Below are 20,390 nucleotides of genomic sequence, written 5' to 3' on the forward strand. Positions count from 1 at the left end.
CCCTGTTTCACCTTGCAAGAGGTGTGCTAGTACGTATGCTGTTACAGTGAGCAGTGAGCAAGTTGCTAGTGAATATGAGAGAGTTTTAGGAGCAGGCTTTTTTCAGGCTGCAGTTCCAATGTCAGTGTTGGCCACTGCTGCTTGGAGGAGGTCACCATGTTTTGCAGTGTGGCTAGGTGGCTATCTTGAGTGCTCTTGAATGTGAGGTAATATTGACATTCCAGTCAGGGGTTAGTAAATCTTCAGGAAGTTCTGTGCTCTGTAGGCAAGGTCTTGCTGGTGTAGTAGCACTGCTTTTTGTGGGAACATGCATTACTTTGAAAGGACTTTATTCCATGACGTTAATTTCTGTTATTAGTTTTAGAAATAAATTCAGTTGTTGTTGTAGCATCAGAATCAAGATTTATGCAAGAAAAAAAATGTCTCTAACTTAAAGGAGGAAGGATGAAATGGCATGTAACAATAAGGTAACGCATTCTGTGAGCATTCAGACATCGCCGCTTTTACTGGCTTTTGCACAGGGAATGAATGCTTTTGCTTTGTGTCCAGGCTGCAGGTTTGGGGGAGAGAAAGCAAAACTGCACATACTCTGCAAGGAGGAGCTATAACACAGATAGATCCAGTTCAGAAAAAAAGGGAACGTTTTCTTCCAAACCATCACATTCACATATTCTGGATGAGCGTAAAACTGTGTAGTTTCACCCTGAATGTTTTTCAAAACAGAATGCTTCTTTCCAGAGTGCACGTATCGATATAAGTAAACCAGCGTAAATGTCACGCTTGTTCTGTCCGAGTAGCATAGTTTTGTTCTCGTGCAATGGGAGCAGGTGGTGGGAGGTTGTTTTGATGAGGTTAAGAAGCTCCTCCCCTCTTTCCCCAAGCAGCAGTCTAATCTGCGTCAGCAGTAATTGTGTGCCTTGCACTGCTTTTCAGTGAGGGTGAGTGCAAAAGATACATCAATATGAGGTATCAAACTGAGGCTTAGATCTTCCTTTTAAGTGGCTGCTCATTTCCTTGAGCCATAACATGGGCTAAAGGTTAACTGACACATTCTTCGTGGAAGAACAATCTCTTTTTTTGGGAAGGGAGAAGGAGGGGGGAAGGGCGTTGTTTCATATTCGTTCCTACCTATAGCCTAAATGTGATGTACAGTGCCGTTCATGCAGATTGTTTTTTTTCCCACTGGATTATTTGCTAATCAGACTTCAGTGCAGTGGAGCTCAGAGACTGTGCCTAGCTAGGCGGCTCTGCCGGGCGCCCCAGCCCCGGCGCCGAGGACCGAAGCGGCTGCCGCGCTCCGGGCGCCGCCGCCGCCGCCGCCGCCCCGGCGATGGGCCTAGCGCGGGGGAGCTGTCCGAGGTGCTAGGATGTGGCTGCGCGGGGGGTCAGGGCAGCCGGATTGCGGCAGGAGAGGAGCCCCACAGTCCTGCTGGCACCCGAAGGTAGGCTTGCTCTTTGTTTGAGAATCCCTGATTAATCAACAGCAGCACCAACAGACTAAGGCAGTTGGAGAGAGCAAGCCTGCCTGTAGTCACGGGGGAGAGAGAGAGAGACGATGCCACGAGCTAGACTGCCTCAGACCTTCTGTATCTAAGTGGCAATGAGAGACCGAGCATCTTTCCTGCTGCAAGAAGCCATTTGGATAGGATGTTTTCTATTCCTTATATTCCTTTCTTTTTGTCTCCACAGAACATATTCAAATGAGGCACCTTAGAAATCTCTGTGTTAGTGCATATGATGGTGCTGTAATCTTCTGTGTTGTAAAGTGGGTAAAAATCATCCAGTTTCTTCTCTGCTGGACCTCCAAGCAGGGTGTTGTTTTTACCCTCCCATTATCTGTGCCCTCTCTTCTCTGAATGTGGATTTAAAGAAGCAAGCACCTGTCTTCTCTTGCCACTGCATTTTTTAAAAGCCAAACTTTCCATGTCATTTTAATTGTATGCTAAGAAGATCTGTAATGTAACACACTGACTTATAGTGATGTCGAATTCTACAATCTGGGCAGTTTTGCCAACAAGATTTAATGCACTTTAACTGAAGAAAAAACTGAACCTAACTGCAAATCTATTTCTTATGGTGCTGAAATATCCCTTCCGACTGCACTGAGATAACCACAGGAAAGGGCTTTTACAGGCAAAAGTCACCTTTGATTATTGCACTTAGCAGTCCCCGTGGACTTAAATTTTGGTACGTACATATTTTAATACATTATATAAGCATGCTAATAAAATATGGTGCTGATTAGAATGAAAAAAATAATATTACAAAATGAAATAATGAGTAGTCAGAATGCATAATGATGAAATTGCATGTATTTTTAGAAGGGATTAATCAAGCCATTGCTAACCTAAAAGATGAAGTCTATTTCACTGTTTTTGTGTACTTCACATGTTGACTGTGCTTGTAATAGAGACATTTTGCATCTGGATTTCTTTTTTTGTTTGTAAAAAGCACTGTTAAATAATAAAAAAAACATTCTTTGCTATTTTCTGATGAATTAATTGAAATAATTTCTAACATCTGTGTTAGTTACTTATCAGACCCACTGCACCATTAATATTTTACAGCATCTTAACATGATGTTAGTGGTAGTGAAATCTCCATTTCATTTTCTTAAGGAGGAAGAAAAAAATACATCCTTCAGCAAGAAGCTCACTCTTTCCTCTGAGTTCAAATGCACTCCTGTTTGTATATAAAATGTGTGTGTTTTGTGGTTTTATTTTTTTCTTGTTGTTCATAAGCCTTCTGCATAATGCTGGGATGATATAATGTCAGAATTGCACTTTAAGTGTTATCTATTCTGAATCTAGATTTGTAATTGTCCAAGATCAGTGTGATTAGGGGGAAGCATTATTTTCCTCAGGAGATAAAAGTGATAAAAGTATTACTGTATTGCAAAGTAAACAACAGCTCTCTACATTCTGGAGTCATAGAGGAGTCATTGTTAGCAAAGACCTTTTCCCTTTTCAAAAGGCACTAATAAGGGAGCCAAAATTCAAGGCTCAGGGAATTTTTTTTCAGTTCTTAAAACTACAGGGAGCATAACTTTTCCCTATGAAGGGTGGGTCGTCTATAGAAACAGACTATTTCTTTAAACGCATGCAATAACATTTTCATTCTACTGAAGGAGCCACTTCTAACCTCTTTAAGTGAAGGGCTTGGCACGGCTTAGCTTCAATGATTTCACCCAAGTGCTAGAGCAGTATAATGAGGACAAGGTATATAATCTGTAATTTCAGTCAAAATACAAAGTATATTTTGTACTTTCAAATGAGTGTAATGGCTGTTTTTCTTTAAATATCTGCTTTAAAAGTTGTCAATTAATAGATAGTAGGAAACCTGCAGCCTATTTCAGAAGGTCTTTCTTCTTTGACATTAGAATTGAATGCATCACTGTGTGTGAAAACAGTTATGCCAGCTCATTGTTAAGAATGAGCAGGGAATGCAACTCTAAAAAGCATGTCTTAGTAATTTGTCTCATCACATTCAACTGTTTAGGTATTTCAAAGCTCGCTTGGTGTAAGGCACAGTTATGATAAGAGAGAGAGTTCTGCAAAGTAGCCTCTAGTACGTTTTTCCATCATTGAATTTTTTCTTGGTTGCAGTGAAAGTATTCTTTGTACATCCAATACCATTAGGTCCTTATTAGTGCTGCTGTGGTCAGCAGTTTATGAAAATTGGATATGGCTGGTCTGCCTACTTTGCTGTTACTGCCTTGCATGCAACTAGAATGCACAGCTCAAACTCAAGGGTTGAATGGCTGATTAGCACCCCTGACTTGTGCAGAATCCTTCCGATATACTGAATTTAGTGGAGGAAATTGACAGGTAATGAGAAAGAAGATGTGTTCTTAAAGAGAGGAGACAGTATTTGGAAGGGAGACTGGCAGGACTGGAGAGATGGGTAGACCTTTATAAATTAGGGGTTGGACTCAGGACTACGGGCAACCCCACTCTTGTGTTTCCAAGCTGTGTTCTCCTATGTTAATTTAAAAAAAAAAAAAATCACGATGGTTTGGAAGAAGGCAATCAGTGCCTTTGTCATTACTTTTAAAAGCTCCTTCAGTTTAATTTCAGCATTGCCAATTTTCAATGCAGCACAGCTGCAGCTTATGGCTGTCAAGCATGCTGAAAAGCAACTGATATTTTGGGGATCCTCATGTGAATAAGAGGGAGAACTACATGTCTGAATATGAATGTATAGCATTGCTTTGATACTGTGATACTGGGTCGATTAGTCCTCATTCTTAATTCAATATTTTTGCACACTGATCATATGAAAAGGAGGTGGTTTGGGTTTGACCAAGAATGCTATGTGTTTGGCATCAGAGCAAAGAGTTACATTAGAAGTAAGGTATGCAACAGTCTCATGAAGCACAATGCATTATTCTCCCACAGAATTTTTGTCTGAATCGATACAAAGATCTTGAATTTAGTTATGTAAATATTTCTAGCCAAACCAGTAAAGGGATTGCTTGCCCTTGCCAGTAAACCAGATGCACTGGCAGGGAAGAAAAAAAAATTATTCTCGCTTGCTTTACTCCTCCCATGCTGACAGCTGATTGCCTGGGCCACGACAGTGCGAGCTGCTCTGTGCTCCTTTGCCAATATCCCTCTGATCTGGGGATACCTGGAGGGGCAGGTGCCAGTAGCATGGTTGGCTTGTTTTCTTTTCTTTATTTTTTTTTTTTTTCCTCAATGAGGTTTCAGGTAGTGTTAGTTTGACCTTCAAGAGGCAAGGTGAACATGTTGGAAAACTCTTTCTTTATGTCCCTGCACTCAGGTGAATTTCCAAACATATTCATGTTCAGTGAACACTCGCCACAAAGTTCCTCCAATCAATTTTTGTTGACTTCTCAGTATGCTGCCTTCAATAGCTGAAATCCAGGGCTTTTCCTCCTCCCTGCTGTCTCCTTCTGTTCCTTCACAATGAGGAGGAGAAGAGAAAGGAGTGTCAAAAGAATCTCCCAAACAGAGCAACTCCCAGTTATAATTTTCTAGGGTTGCTTGGTTTCAGAAAATAAAATGCACTGAAAATAATTTGATTGCAAATACACAGGTGACTCTACATGGTCCTTGTTATCAGCTAACAAAATACCTGACCACAGTAGGCATGTTAGGAGTACCAAAATGGTGGTGCCTCACCTACAACTTGCATTTACATATTTTTAATCAACTATAAATGTACTCAAAACAGAACGCATGCTTGTACTTGTATCTGCCCTGGCAGATGGTTGGGAATTGCTCACTGCCTGAGTTTACCAGTCAGCAGAACCTTTGATCAAAAGTTGATCAGTGCTGTCCACACATTTTCCAAGGAGGGTGACAAGAAGCAATGCATGGGACTCAGTGGGCCACATGTATTGTTTGCAGCCTGTTGCAGTTATAAAGCACATTTATTAAGGTAAGATAGTATCTCTGAAGTGGCATTAATACCTGTAAATAAAATTGGTCCTAATGTGCTGTATAGGGAATACTAATACTGTAAAAATGTTTACAGTAATTAGTTAGGCTTTTTGCTCCAGCTGTTTGCATTTTTATTCCCTGTTTAAGCATATCATGCACAACTATCCAATATTATTAAATGCAATGTGGCTGTAAAATACCATGCATGCAGGAGGTACATGGGTTTTGATCCAAAAAATGCTTGTGACTTGTATAGATGTTTTTCAGAGTTAGTGCCATAAGAGCCGATTCAAGGTTTTGAAATACCTAGGAGAGCTGCAACCCCCTCCAGGAGTACCCCAAACTGAATTTGGTGTTATGAGCATGCAAGCATCAACAGTCACAGTGGGACTTCAGTAGCTACAGTTGCTCAGTACTGTTGCAGGATTGGACCCCTGTTAGGACAAAGAATATAACTTGATCTGTTTATTAAATAGTCTGTCATTCTGCATGAGATTAGTAATAGGAAACATCAGTGATAAACAAGCATATAAAGTATCTGGTCAGTGCATGCAGCAGAATAAAGGCTTTTTTATTTCAGTCCTTTTGCAATTGGAATGACTTTATCCTCTCGTGTGAAAAGTAAATATAATAAAATGAGATTCAGCATATCTTTCAATGTCAGCTCAATTTTGACCTCAAAAAAGAAAGAGAAACAATGAGAAAAAAAATATGCGGTGGTGGTGTCCTAAAAGAAAGTATGAAGCAGATCAAGCTCTGTATGTCTCAGGGAAAAACAGATCAGAACTGCATTTATTGAAAGCCTGATGAAGTTATCTTCAGTATAAAATTTCACATTATATTTCAGGAGAAGTCACTGGAGAAATCAGTAGTAAAACTGCCATTAAGGTGGCTAGGGTGGGGGTTCTTTGTTGTACAGGTTTATCTGAATTTAATTCAACATACACAGAAACTAGGCTTTACTGAAAGTCCAAAATGGAAAATAAAGTGAAATAGCCATCTACTGGGCAAATTACCCAGACTTTAACCATCAAAAGGCACATATCATTTGTGCAGTTCAGAGACAGTGGAGTTAGAGCTGTCTATTTTGTTAGCATTGTTTGTTAGCATTTAATCAGGTAGGTAGGCTTCAATCAGGCTGTAGACAGAGATTCTTAGGAAGGACTATGGTATCTGGACTTACTTTTGTTAATCAGAAAAGTTAGGACTGGTCAAAAATGTCTACTGAAGCATCAGTAACATTGATAGAGTCTGTTTAGCTCATTGTCAGCTTCACAATTCACTCCTTTGCAGATGCTGTACCACTATTGGTGAATATATAGAATGGCTCAATGCATATTCCAACCCAGTGGAGTTCTAGCCACTTCCAAAGTGAAAGCTCTGTGAAATTGCATGCATGCACATTGGGCTGCACTAAGACCTCCTTCACTGGTTTTACCCTGCAGGGATTAGTAGGAGATACTGATACCCATGCCTGAAAATACTTAAAGATCAATTTAGTGACCCTGAACATCAGCCTTACACTCATGTTCAGGCTTAGCTGATAGAAAAGGTTGTCTTGGGAGGTAGAAGAGATGATAGGAGCAAATCTTTTGCATCCTCTGAATCTTCATGATTTTAACAGTGAGGTTACCGTTGTACAGAAATAATTTCAGTATAGAGACACTGAGAATAATGGGAAAAAAATATTGGTGTTCTTTTTAAGCATTAACTGCCTGAAACCAGCTGCTTCTTGCCATTGCCACTTCAAGTGATCAAAAACAGGAAAAAAAAAATTAAAGGGTAGAAAAATATCTCTCTCTTTTCTTTTCATCCCTGGCAGGTTGCTTACTCTATGGATGTAAAATCATTTCACTCTCGTGTTCAGGGGTGTGTCTGAAAGCCCAGAGTGGGTTGCTAGAATCTACAAGAGCTTTTTTTTAAAAAAAATATTTATTTTTTTTTTTTTTTTAGAATCACTGCCTACTGTTATCAGAATTTTGCTTGCCCAGCAGTGTAATACATTAGAATTATGGCCATATATTAGGAAATGGAGAAAAGATTTTTGGATGCTGATTACACAGGAACTCTGCCCCTAAAATCTGTGTGGAGACAGGATACTTGTTGTCTATTCAGTAAGATCACTTTTAGGTGCAGTGCTGGCATGGTTCTCAGGCTCATTCCGAGAAGTCACACCATCCTTCTTCGGGGAAGGGAAGGATGCTGTAGTAGTGAAGAAGCAAACATGCCTTAGAGAGGCTGAGTTCTGCTGCCAGGTCTGCTGGTGTGTCACTCGGTCACTCTCTGCATCAACTCAGCATTTGTAAGGTGAAGACCCCCCTCACAAGGCTCTGTGAGGATAATGCCATGCAAAATTATAATGTCTCAGTACATTCAATAATCACTGTTTAAATAAGATGTCACAATTCTGTTTTATTAAAGTTTTATTTTACTTGTTTAATAAGTAGTTAATCCAGTTGCATATAATTTACATAGTATGTTTCTTGAAATTATACCTTGACTTCAGTTGCCTGTAGTATTTACTGATGTGTCTATACACCAGAGTTCTCACAATTTGCAGGGGGTCTCTGCTGAGTGGAAAACTTTTGGGGCCTTTCTGAGAGCTTTTAGGCTGCCTGCCATGGAGCAGAATGACTTAGGGATCTAAGTGTGTTTGTGCTTCATGCTGCTTAGCTGGAGGTGCTGTAATACCTGTGAAAGAAGTATGGAAGCTTGGAGAATTCAAGGCCTTTAGAGTTCTGAAGGTCCCAGCTCAGCTGGGATTTCTCGTCCGTTCTTGGAGCTTCAAGTGAACAAGCTGTTGAGCAACAGATGACCAGGTTTTATGGGCTCATATCTATGTTACTAAGTAATACAGGAAACTATTCCACAGTATTTCTTTCCAGATTTTGAACCTGAAGAAAACTGTGAAATTTTTTGTTCCAAGAACTGGAACAGTATTTTTCACCTGAACTTTGGAATATCCTGCAGAATAGGAATTTTGTCTGGTGATCTGCTTTGGTGCAGCTTTATCTAAACTACAAAAAGGACCTGTTGTCCTGGGATGGAAGCCTTTTCGGTCCAATCCGAACTGAGATCCAGGGAAGTCAGTGTCATTGCAACTGAAGGGTATTAGGAAAAGGGAAGGGGTGGGAGAAAACCTGTTTGGGATTTGAAGAATGTATAACTCAATGGATCTGCATTGCTTGGAAGAAGAGACTTGGGTTTTATCTCATCTCAAGTAATGTTCTGTGTTCTGAATTGCTTTGTTTATTATCCTTTAGACAGGAGAAAGTCTAAAAAAATGTCTCTTACAGAGATGTTAATTACAATTGACACAATCTCGCTGTCATAAACCATAAGCTATTTTCCTACTGATTAAGGTATTATGTGTTTTTCAACCTGCAGGAAACGTTGCTTTCCTTTGTTCATTATCTCCTGCAAGATGATGAGTTCTAATCAGGAGGAGGTCACTTTGGGCGCTTTTCTCCAGTATATTGAAGATTTGGGGATGAAGGCCTATGATGGCTTGGTTATACAGAATGCATCAGACATTGCTCGAGAGAATGATCGCATGAGGAATGAAACAAACCTGGCTTACTTGAAAGAAAAGAGTGAAAAACGCCGAAAACAAGAAGAAGCAATAAAACGGTAAATATTTTGATAAAAAGATGAGTGGTCTGGCAAAGTGAATGAACAGTGAGGGGCTTGGTCTCTGGTAAATGTGTGTAGACCAGTTGATTTCTAAGCAGCTTGCTGGTTAAAGCAGTACAGACCATTGGCCCATGTCAGGCTGCAAATTGCACATGTTTTATGTTGTGTAGATGTGATACTGAATAGTTCTGCATCGCTCAAAGGAAGAGCGTATTCCCTTCCAAAAGTATTCAGTTTGAGCATGTGTGGCATCTTCAGCAGGCGTGATTTGTAATAAAAAGTTTAGGTGTTTGCAATAGGAGATCTGGATCTAGTGGAAAACAGGTTCTTATTCACTCAGTGCTTTTAGATGCTTTTAGATGAACAGTGTGTACTTTGCAAAGATGTATTTGTGCGTGAGCTCTTGCAAGACAGGGACAGCCTCACAGGTCAAAGTAGACTCTCCTGGAGTTGATATTTTAAATCCAGTAAATTTTCAAAGGTCTCAAATTGCTGTCTGAGGTTTTACAAAATAATATATCTGTTATTTATGATTTCCTCACCATTCTGCATGCTCTGAAGTCAGTGAAAATACTGCAATCATTTAAAGGAAAATGGATCAAGCCCCTGATGGGCAGAACCCTATAATGGCTCTCCTTGAACAATTCCATTGATTTTAATTGACAGTTAATGAGAGGAGCACTCACATGACCTGTCCTCTTGTGCCAATGGATAGCAGTGAAAACTCTGCAGCCTTTTGGAGAGGAAAAGAAGGTTGAATGGCTTAGATATAAATATTTATTATGTACATATTTGCATATAAAATTTGCATTTTCTCAAGGAGAAGGAAAAATTGTGCAATACAGGTAAATCATCCATCAAAATGTTAAACTTTTATATGCAAATGAATGGCATATAAAAAAACCTGATAGGAGGTCCTTTGAATTTTTTCCCCCAGCATGAATCTTCTGTATTTCAGTTTAAGTGATTACATTTTATGCTATATCTTGGGTACTGTACATCCAGGTATAACAGACATGCTGTGCTGTGAATGTTCCAGCAATGCCTCGGTAGTCTGGTAATTTTGATGAATTGTTAAAAGGAAAAGAGCAGCACATACGGTTTGACAGAGGAGGGAAAAGAAGCAATGTTTATTATTATAAGCATATAAGCAAATACATAATTATAAAAAAATATATAAGCAAAATTATTATGGCTGCTTCACATTCCAGGAAATACAGTTTTATGGATTCTTAATAATTTGGTTGGGGGATAAAAATAATGTGAAATTAAGGTGATTAATGACAGCCCGTGCAATGTGCATTTTGGTACTTTCTGGACTGTTATCTTGTCAGCTCAACTTCTGGGTGATCTTTAGGGGGATTCAAACTGTTGGGGAGTGAAAGGCATAGGCTGCTTGTAGCAGGAGCTGTACTATTCACACCTTCATGAGAAAAATGTTTCTCCTTGCAGCAGATTAATGCAGGAGGGTTTTTTTGTTTGTTTGTTTCACTTTATGCTGGATACACATCTGGTTTCATTCCTGCCATCCTCGTTTAGTGTTCATCTCTGTCTTGATTACTCAGCAGCTACATAAACTGCAGGATTTCCGAGAGGAAAGGGTAAAGAGACCCACCTGAAAGTATTTCTTAATATGATGGAGAGGGAAGTTAAGTTCCAGCTACATTAAGCAGAGGAAGGATTTTAATCTCTCTCACCTGTGAAGTGAGCACATAAAAATATGCTAGTCAATAAATTTAAGAGTAGTGAGATGAAGCATACTTTCTCATCTTACATTGCTGGCTCTTCCTCACTGATGAAAATCAAATTTTAAAAATTTGCAAATATTTTGTATTTATTGAAACATCATTATTTCATTAATTTAGCATTGGCTGGAAAATTAAATTCCCTAGCCTGTGTGGCAACTTCTTCATTTGGTGATAAGCTATATTAAACTGCAATGTATACAGATGTATTTAGAACATAGTCTTCAGGCATGACAGTTAATTATGTTGTGCTGTGGCTAACCTGTTTACATACACTTATGTATGTGTGACCATAAAGGTCACTAAGTGACAGAATAGGTTTTGTTATGAGGAAGTTTCTTGGGGCATGAGAGAGTAAGTTGTGGAGCTACTTCGTTCTTCATAGTCCTCTAGCCAGGCTTGTCTACCTAACTTGAATGGCGGTAACAATATTTCCTACGTTGTGGTTGGTTTGTGTGGTTTTATTTATTGATCTTGGCAAAGTGATTTGATGAAGAGTTCTGGATGAGTGCAGATGATTTAGGGCTGAGCCAAACCATGAATTTCTTGCTTATGCTAAACTGAGATCACTAAGAACAGAGCTTTTCTTTCCAGATACAGTCAGAAGACACAAGGAAGGTTACCGGCGATATAATGGCTTTACCAGAGGAACAGCATGTATATGTATGTGGGCTGGAGTCATCAACATTATTTGAATATAGTGCTTTTCTCTGGGAAACCATCTTTGCAGTGGTCTCCTCTCTCCCCACTTGGTTTATCTGAGTAACACTGAATGGGGTAAACAATATCTGTTTGAGGAAACAAGGTAGGAAGAACACCTTAGGAAATCTTGGAAAACATCGTCTTCGAGTCTTTTTGTCTCATTCCTTTGTAAACTTGGAAAGGGAAAATTAGATATGTGTGATCAGTCATTGATTAGGAAAACTAAAAGCTATGGCAGACCAAGGGAGAACATCTGATTTGACTAAAGGAACCATGATATCTGAAGTCACTTAGGCTGATTGCAATTGAGTCTTCTCCTTGTAGTAACCTCCAGAGATTCATTCAAGACTATGTTGTCTACTGAAACACAGCAATCGGGGAAAGGTAAAGTAGGATTATTGATTTCTTCTTTGTTCTGTACTATATTCCTTATGTCTTTATCTTATCTTGGTGGTTATTTATATTATCCCCAATTCCTGATAGTGTGGCCTAGATAGCAAGTGGTACATGTGTGCAGTTGTAAAAGTACTACCAGTCTAGGGACTACCAACAGCTGAAAACAATCTCCTTAGCAACAAGGGGGTCATCCCCTGTGATTAACTATGGGTAAATTTGGAGCAGGAGAGGGGGTTCCAGCAAACACTCTGCTTTTGCTTGTGGGAATTAAAATATAGCGGCTGTAAGTCTTTGGCACCTACTGAAAATTACCTAATAGTCCAATTATTGAATTTTTTGAGAATCTATTCAATTCTAGTGTTCAGATGGTCTCTTTTAGAAGAAGGGTGATCATGTATATTAACAACATAATAATGAGTAATTTATTATCTAATAAAGTGGTGGTGTTCACATGCAACACTATTTGGAAGCAGCTGTTATTTACCTAAATCATCTCATAACCATGCTGAATGACTTAAAAGTTCATTGAAATGTATTAGCCTGAGCAGTTTGGAAACAAGATCTGAAAAAAGACGTAAAAAAAAAAAAAAAAAGCCATTTGATTGTACATTTTGCCTCCCTAAGGATATATTTGTGTTTCTTCAGTAGCACTGATGTATCTTTGGTGTGATTCCTGTCCTGCTGTGTGTACTTCTGATAGGTTAATTGTGGGGAAAAGTGTATGGATCTATTGTACATTGCAGGGGATAAACCTCATTATATTGGATTGAAAAAAAAAAGCAGCTAGTCTTTGTCTGATCTTGCTGGGCTGAGTCAGCTGATCTGAATTTCTGACCTAATTTTAGTATGGTACTTAGCAATCGTGCAGAGAAAATAAGGTTAATGTGCTGATCAGTAGCTGAGAGTAAGTCACAATAAATATGTTGGTATATATATTTTGGGCCTAATTTTTAGACCTTCCCCCCCCCCCCCCATCTTTTATTTGTCTGGTCTCACTACTTTATCATTGTCTGTTCAGCCGGCTGTGTCCAGACCAAGAGAACAGACTGGCATATTGCCCACAGAGCTTATAAATCACAAATAAAGTTATGAAGCAGTATCATTTTCACTGGCAATAAAGTTGCAGTACTGCGAGATGTACATTTGCCATGATACAATATCTGCTGTGGGCAGCGTTTCTGGGAACAGAAGGTAGATTTGCCTCAGCTGTTATGGGTGCCAGGGAAAAGGTGAGTACTTTGAGTTTACATAGGGCATCTGTTAGAATGAGCAGTTGATTCCTGACTCATCCATAATTGAAATGCATATATTTAGATGTTTTTTATCTATTATATATTGTCATGTGTGGATACTTCACCAGTGCTTTTTTTAGTTGTATAAATACACAATCTTGGTAAGAAACAAATAATGAACCCTCCTCCTTCTCTGAAGGCTGAGACATACTGTATTAATCACAGGGAGTGGCTGGGGTTGCACATTTTCATAGGAAATGTATGCTTTCAGAGTTGTGGCTTCTAGTTTTTAGGTGTTATTCAAGCTACTGTTTCTGTTGGGGAGGTCATCATTTTGATTTGTAACACTATGAAGATGTGATTGCTCTGGTGTAAAGCTTATGGTGTTAGTGGGCACGAATTTCTACCTATCAAACCCTGGACTTAGCCATCAAAAGATTTATTTCTACTTCTAATGGCTTCCCTTACTTGTAGCTCATTCTCAGCACCTAAATGGCTCTGTGGAAAGCCTTGTTTCTGCTTGTTGAGGGAAGTATCCAGACAGATGCTGTTAAGAGGAGGAGCTTTTAGGAGCACTGTTGTGTGCTAAAGCTAGCAGAAATGGGCCAGCCAGCCAGTGGCAGAGTTAAGCTCTTGTAATAAAAAAGGAATTGTAATGAACAGCTGTCATCCTAACCTCTCTTTCTTTTGGCAAATCAAATACTGAAGACTAACCCATCGGCAAAAGTAAGATCATATTTTCCTCTTGCTCTATTTTTTTTTAAGATTGTGGAAGTAATTCAATTGAGGTATTATCTGTCTGTAGTTTTCTGTAATTCCTGTCTTTAGGTTCCTTTGTGAACACGACATAAGTTATGTGTCCTTCAGCTAAGAGTTAAGTGTTATCAAGCGTGGGCAACAGCAAGCAAATATAAAAATATGTCTATGCATGGGGTTACTCACTGCAAAAAGCTCTGTTCAGCTGAGAAAATACATGTAATCTTAAAGTATAGGGACGTGCTGAGGTGTTTCTACCAAAAGTTTTCTACCAGAATACAAAATAACTTCAGTGAAATAACTTCATTATGAACTTTCTGTTTATAATGTTTTGGAACCAGAAGAATACTTTAGGTAAAAGAAAGCTTAAAGTACTGTTTCTTCTTTTTTTGAACATTTGTCTGCAGTTGAAATGTTGCATAGTGAACTATACATTTCTATGTTTACAGGAATACCTATGCTTGCTAGATTGCAATATGCTTACAGCCAGACCTCAAGAAAAAGGTGAAGGAAATGCAATAAATATTTTGGATCACGGTGAGGGGCTTAGTTGAAATACCTTCAAGGACATTATTGAGATGTTATAAATTACAAGCTTGTGAACCTTTTGTTACTGGTTTGGTGTGTTGGTTATTTTGTTTGGTTGGGGTTTTTTTCTGTTGTTTTTTGGGTTTTGTTTGTTTATGTAGTTTTTCTTTTAATTGCAATATCTTGAGTTCACTCAGTGAATGTGAGTTTTGGATACAAGGTCAGTGGTATGTGCCCCTTTAATTAATGGGTACGTGTTATGAGGATGCTTAACTGTGGCACTGGTAGTTTTCGTTATCAACCTCCTGGACATATTGCACACTTATTTCATCCTTGATTAAATTATTGCTGTGATACCATCTTTATGGTGGAAGTGACTGATGAGGTCTGGTAGAGACTGATTTTTGTATGATTTCAAAACCTTTTTCTCATGAAAATATCATAAAAACTCTTTCGATGTTGGGTTGATGTAGAAAGAGTAGCATTGATAGCTTTTTTTTTCACCAAGAGTAAGTAAAATGTTTGTGCAGTCAGTGACCTCCAAATGTATTTTTGTTGCATTTATAAGTAAACAGATGTGATGATCTGGCCAACAAATCCTCCCTTCCAAATGCTCAAATCCATATGTCTGCCTGTATCATTGCCACGCAAAATAAACAACAGACACAATGTAAACTACATTATATTGCTGTGGCTGTTATTCTGACAAGTTTTATTTTAGGACAGTCATGCAACAGATGTAATTTAAAATTTACCATAGAGGCTGATAGCCTGCACGGTAATCCCAAGTACCAAGGAAATAAAGCAGAAATCATTATCAGTTTGGTATCTAAATCTTGACGTTATTTTCAATAAATCTTTCATGATTTTAGGGCTCCTGCCAACAACATTTACTCTTTTTCAGGGAAGTTGTATCTCATCCACTTCATAATTTCACAAATCGCTCAGATGTATACTGGCCCACTATGTAAGTGGGTAGATTTTTGCTCAGGGTTAATTTGCTATATTTAAAAGCATAATTAGAAGTATGGGGTCATAGGGAGCCCAGAGGACTTCTAAAAGGATTACAGACCCCTTTTCTTCTTCTTGTTAAAGTCCAGCCTAAGTGGCTCCATGCTATTGGTATTTGTGGGCTGTCTGACCACCTGTGTAAATGAGTGAACTGGCCTTCTTCCAACTCTGCCTGGGTGTGTTCGTGTACAGCCCACAGGCTGATGCCTCCTGGGCAGGCCGAGTCATTCTGGAGGAGGTCTGTTGTACCCCTGGGAGACACTCCTTGGCATCCCACTGCTGAAAGATGGTGGTGGGGGGGTGTGGATCTTCATGTCCAGTTTTTAGCCATTCATTCTCATTCCACTTTTATTTCTCAGGGTTTTTTCTTGCTGCCCCTTTATTACTTTTCAACTATAGGATGTGGGATTGTAATTTTAATCTGGTAGTTAAAATTATCCAGCATTGTGTCTAAGCAAAATGCATCCTCTTAACAAGATAGAGATGCATGTAGAGCTGTGGGGAGGTAGATATTTTGCATAACCCTCTAGGGTTCTGGTGCTGTTGCTATTTCTAGTCAAAAGTTTGCATTTGTTTGGAAAATGTCTTCAAGTATATTACAAAACTGCATAGAGTAGAGCAGAAATAAATAAACTGTTATTGTGAAGAATGGATTAAAAAAGGAAGACTGTTTTCAAGCATGTTCAGATAGAGTCTTTATAACTAATCTAGGATGGACTTAATTAATGGAGAAATATATTCAGTAGAACAGCACAATTAATACATCATGTAACATTAATAAAGTCTAGTGCAGGACTGCTGGCAAAATTGAAGCATTGATCTGTTCTGGTTCAAGGCTTCCAGTAACCAAAATGTACTCCATGCTGAAGTTCACTGCACCTGACAAAAGTTGTAATTGCCTGTGACCTAAATTAAGAATTCATGTTACAACCTGAAGGATGGATACTCATACAGAAGACACGCAGAAAGTAGTCTCATGACCCATAAGGAGCAAAATTGCAGCTAGTCACACTCCTAGACGTGCATACATGCACATTCAGCCACATGCCCTTTGGAAACCGCCAAAACAGTCTATAATAAACACTGGGAGCATACAGCACTGGTCTGAGAACCCAGCAGAACTGAAGGTCTGCTAGCATTGAGTAATATGAGTGAATCTTTCTGTGCCTTCAGGAAAATCCATTGTTTAACAATACCTGTTCATGAGGTTGAAGAAAAACCAACATGTTCTTTGAGAAAAACAGCTCAGTGCATTGCTCTTTCAGGGACCATAAATCGCAGCTGTATTTGTCTGTTTTTAATAATAATAAAGATTACTTTATGCCCGACCCAGCTGGCAGGTGTTTGTTCCCTTTGCATATTCTCCTTCTCAGAACCCTTCTGACAAGTGATGCATGCTTTTTTATTTATTTATTTTCCTCTATGGGAAAACACAAACATAATATGGTGCTTGATAATTTAATTGGGATGTGTATTTTCTTAGGCTAAAGAAGAGAGTCTGCTCCTGGGTATACCCCTGAAAGCAGACAATGTCAGTACAGACCATCTCTGCAACAGAAGCATCTGGTGATGGGTATCTTGTTGCTGAGTTGCACTAGATCAGTGGCTAAAATTTATATGAAAACAGGAATGTGCATGTGTACTGATTAGATTTTTACACGATTGGATTAAAATGGGTGTAAGGAGAGATTAGAAAAGAAATGAATTGTAGAGACATTACTAGCTGTAGATTTTATAGTTAATTTGAGACTGCTTTTATTTTCCCTCATGGCTTTCCACTCTAATTTGACTTGTAATCCTAAGTGACGTCAGTTTAGAAATATTAAAAAAAACAACAACCAAACCCCCCAAAACCACCCCAAAACGAACCAAAGAAAAAAAAATCTCCACCATGTGGGGTGTGTCATTGGCACAGGGCCTTCATCAAAGACGTAGAGGCAGCTGCCATCTCCTGTGCCGAGCGGGCATGGCAGAGCTGCCATGGGGTGGGTGCTGCTCAGCCTTGGGACAGCCCTGCGCACCTGGGGGTTGGCAGTGCCGAGGTGCTGCTGGGGGCGAATGCTGCAGCCCCCCAGTGAGCTGCTGGGAGCCTGCAAATGAGCAGTGAGCTGGTTTGGTCCTGTAGAAGGCAGTCATAAGTGGAATAGATTTGTATTTTATTTTTATTGCACAGTACCCAAGGACCCCAAATGGAAATTAGATTCCTATGAAACACTAACCCAGTGCACGCATGCAGCACAAAGACGGCTCACAGCAATGAGCTGAAATTGTACCCAACAGGTGACTAAAGGGACAGCTGAAGAGTTCAGGGACTGCTCGTTTCCTTCCCTATATTAGTACAGCAAAGAATAAACTGGAGTGTATCCCCAGTGGTTTTGATGAATTACATCCAGCAGTACTCTCTGAAAGCTGGAGAAGAACAAATGCTTCCAATAGACTCTGGCAGATGCTTCTGGAACGTGTCAAGATTGAGAAGGCCACAGCCAGCTAAAACCCACAGAAATTTTCCTGCCAACAAGTGTGTTACTTGACAAAATTGTAACATTTTTAAAGATCACAAATGAGAGTAACTGTAGGGTTTATCATACATTAATAAGATTTACCTGAGTTTAATCCGTTTCTCCTTTTGGTGGATTATATAGGGCGTATCTTACCAGTAGATCCTCTGGTAGCTGAGGGCACTTTAGTTATTAAGTTGAGATCACATGTTAGGAGCCATTAAGTGAATTGCTTTTTACAGCCTTTCCCTGAATGCTAGGGCAAATGCAGTATTTCATACCCTTAGCTAATTTCATGCTGTAATTTAATTTCTGAAACATACTTTTAATTGAATCTTTAAAGACAAAAGGAAACTGCTGAGTCCTTTAGTATTGCAAAAGAGATTGTTTAAAAGTGTAGCCCATCTAGAGAATAATCTTCTATAATTAAACGTAAAGTTTGTTTTGCTTCTCTGCATGCAGCTATGGAGAAGCAAATTCCTGCTGTCTGCAGAAAGCTCATGGCTGAAAGAGAGGTATCAGGGAATGTGAGAAGTTATTTATCTTAGGCTCGGCTTTGTAACTCTGACATGAGACAGTCCTGCAGCCCTCTATCATGTGCAAGTCTCAATAAGTAACCAAAGAGAGGCTAATTAAAAAATTAGTCTGCTAACACCAAAATCACATTAGTAGGAGCTCTGACTAGTGATCTCATTTTTCTAATTTTTGGTAATGAGATGAACTTGAGAGAGATGTCAGCAATTTTGTCATAAATTGTTAAAAAAACCCATAAATCAGTTATTTGCATCTTGAAACCGCATCTGATATTTTAGTGGTTAGATTTTGATATTCCTCTCCCATAAGCAGAGAGATTCAAGGTAGTTTCAGTAAAAATCCATATAATCTGTTAAGCAATTTTGTTATGGGAGAAACATCTTGATTGGATCAGTAGTGATGCAGGTCTTTGATTTTATGGACATCTGATTAAAAATAATAACAATCAACGTTAAATGCAGCCCATTGTAATGGAGAGGAAATCCTGAAACACTGCTCTGTGTTTTAGTATTCTGATTCCTTTAAATCAGCAAGTGATTTGCAATGGAGATTTTTCCTTTTATTGCTATTGGAGAAAAACCTATGATACACAGTGGAAATGAGCTGTGTATGGGGACATGAAGAATGTAATTGAAGTAAGAAGCATAAGGTTAAAAAAGAGAAGGATCTGAAATTAACCCATGAAGCTCCAACACAGTATCTTCTAAAAAAGGGAAAGAACAAAAGCAACATCTTGTTCTTTACATTCTGGGAGACCTCTGCACTTCCAGATGCCCTGAGCTGGTAGTAATTAGAGGCATGAGTGGTGCCATAGGTTTAGAGACCAGCCCTATGTAACTGATGGGAAGAATTTGGAAGCCAGAGTAGGGTTGGGGGGGAATCCATTTGGCTGTAATTCAAATTTCTTTTTTTGGGTTTTTTTTTTTTTTTTGTTTGTTTGTTTTCTTGCTGGAAGGAAACATTGAGAGAATCAGCTGCCTTTCAACTGCCTTTTCAATACAGGTTATCCCTTTTCAAGCACTTCTACAGAAAGCATGGAGACAAAGGGCTAACTTTTATTAAAAATTCCAATTGCATTGAGGTCTGCCTGCTTTTATGTAATTGCTTAGAGGCCCAGGCACTCATTCTTTATGGTTAGGCTCCTTGTAATTTTTTGCTTGAAGTTTGGTTGTTCCGTAGTATCAAAAACTATTTCAGGACTTGGATATCTTTTCTCTTGGAGCAGTAGCACACATGAAAATCATCTAAACATGTATTAAATGCTGAAGGTCAAGGTATGCCAAAGCTCTTTGGGCACTTCATGTTACGTCCTGGCCCCACAGTGATGTTTCTGAAAGTGCAGGGGCGGTGTGCCTCACTGGAACTGGCCTCAGTCAGGTGAAACAGTCCTATGGCTTCCCCTGCAGGAAGAGAATCAACTTTATGAACCTGGCTTTGGATTGCCAGTACCTCCAGCCGTATTCTGTCACCAAGTTAGGAACGGCAGCCCATATGATGCAGGTCTGTTGTATTAGCAGGCTTTTAGGTTTGGTATGAAATGTTAAAACTCTGATATGTTTTCTGCCTCAGTGTCAGGAACGTCTCTCATAGGAATCTCTTGTGTTGACTGTCAGCTTGTGGATTACCACATGAAAAAAAGCAATGACTGAATTTTACAGTGGTTCCACATGTTGTTTGTTATTTCACTGGAACTATTGTCCCCACTTCTTCTCTCTACCAGTTATATCTGTGTTTTGAGGGCTGAAGCAGAAATACAATTTTCTGTGTATTTAAATGGAAAAGTATACCAAAAATCATGTACTACAACATATGCCAAATATAAATGCTTTTGAAGACTGAACTGATAATGTTGTGCTACATGGCTATTGTTTTGAGATTACAAGTTTTTAATCGGCATATCACAAATACCATTTAAGAGATAATTTAAATTGTTTTGGCTTTACATCTAAC

At 39.1% G+C, this 20,390-nt stretch overlaps 1 protein-coding gene across 4 annotated transcripts in view; it reads left to right on the forward strand.

Annotated features, from left to right (window-relative positions):
- The first annotated feature begins 1,152 nt into the window (after positions 1-1,152).
- The window catches only part of NYAP2 (neuronal tyrosine-phosphorylated phosphoinositide-3-kinase adaptor 2), a 147,076-nt gene continuing 127,838 nt past the window's right edge, over positions 1,153-20,390 (forward strand). Inside the window, exons 1-3 of one of the 4 annotated variants that reach the window (XM_055724053.1) lie at positions 1,356-1,442; positions 1,690-2,187; positions 8,793-9,035. In XM_055724053.1, coding sequence (XP_055580028.1) covers positions 8,830-9,035 — 206 coding nt within the window. In that variant the 5' untranslated portion in view covers positions 1,356-1,442; positions 1,690-2,187; positions 8,793-8,829. Of the gene's footprint in view, positions 2,188-8,792; positions 9,036-13,749; positions 13,840-20,390 lie in introns of those variants that run through there. The other 3 variants (XM_055724055.1, XM_055724054.1, XM_027811862.2) reach the window with 3 other exon arrangements.

This window comes from Falco cherrug, chromosome 11 (genome assembly GCF_023634085.1).
Source record: "Falco cherrug isolate bFalChe1 chromosome 11, bFalChe1.pri, whole genome shotgun sequence".
NCBI classification, from domain to species: Eukaryota; Metazoa; Chordata; class Aves; order Falconiformes; family Falconidae; genus Falco; species Falco cherrug.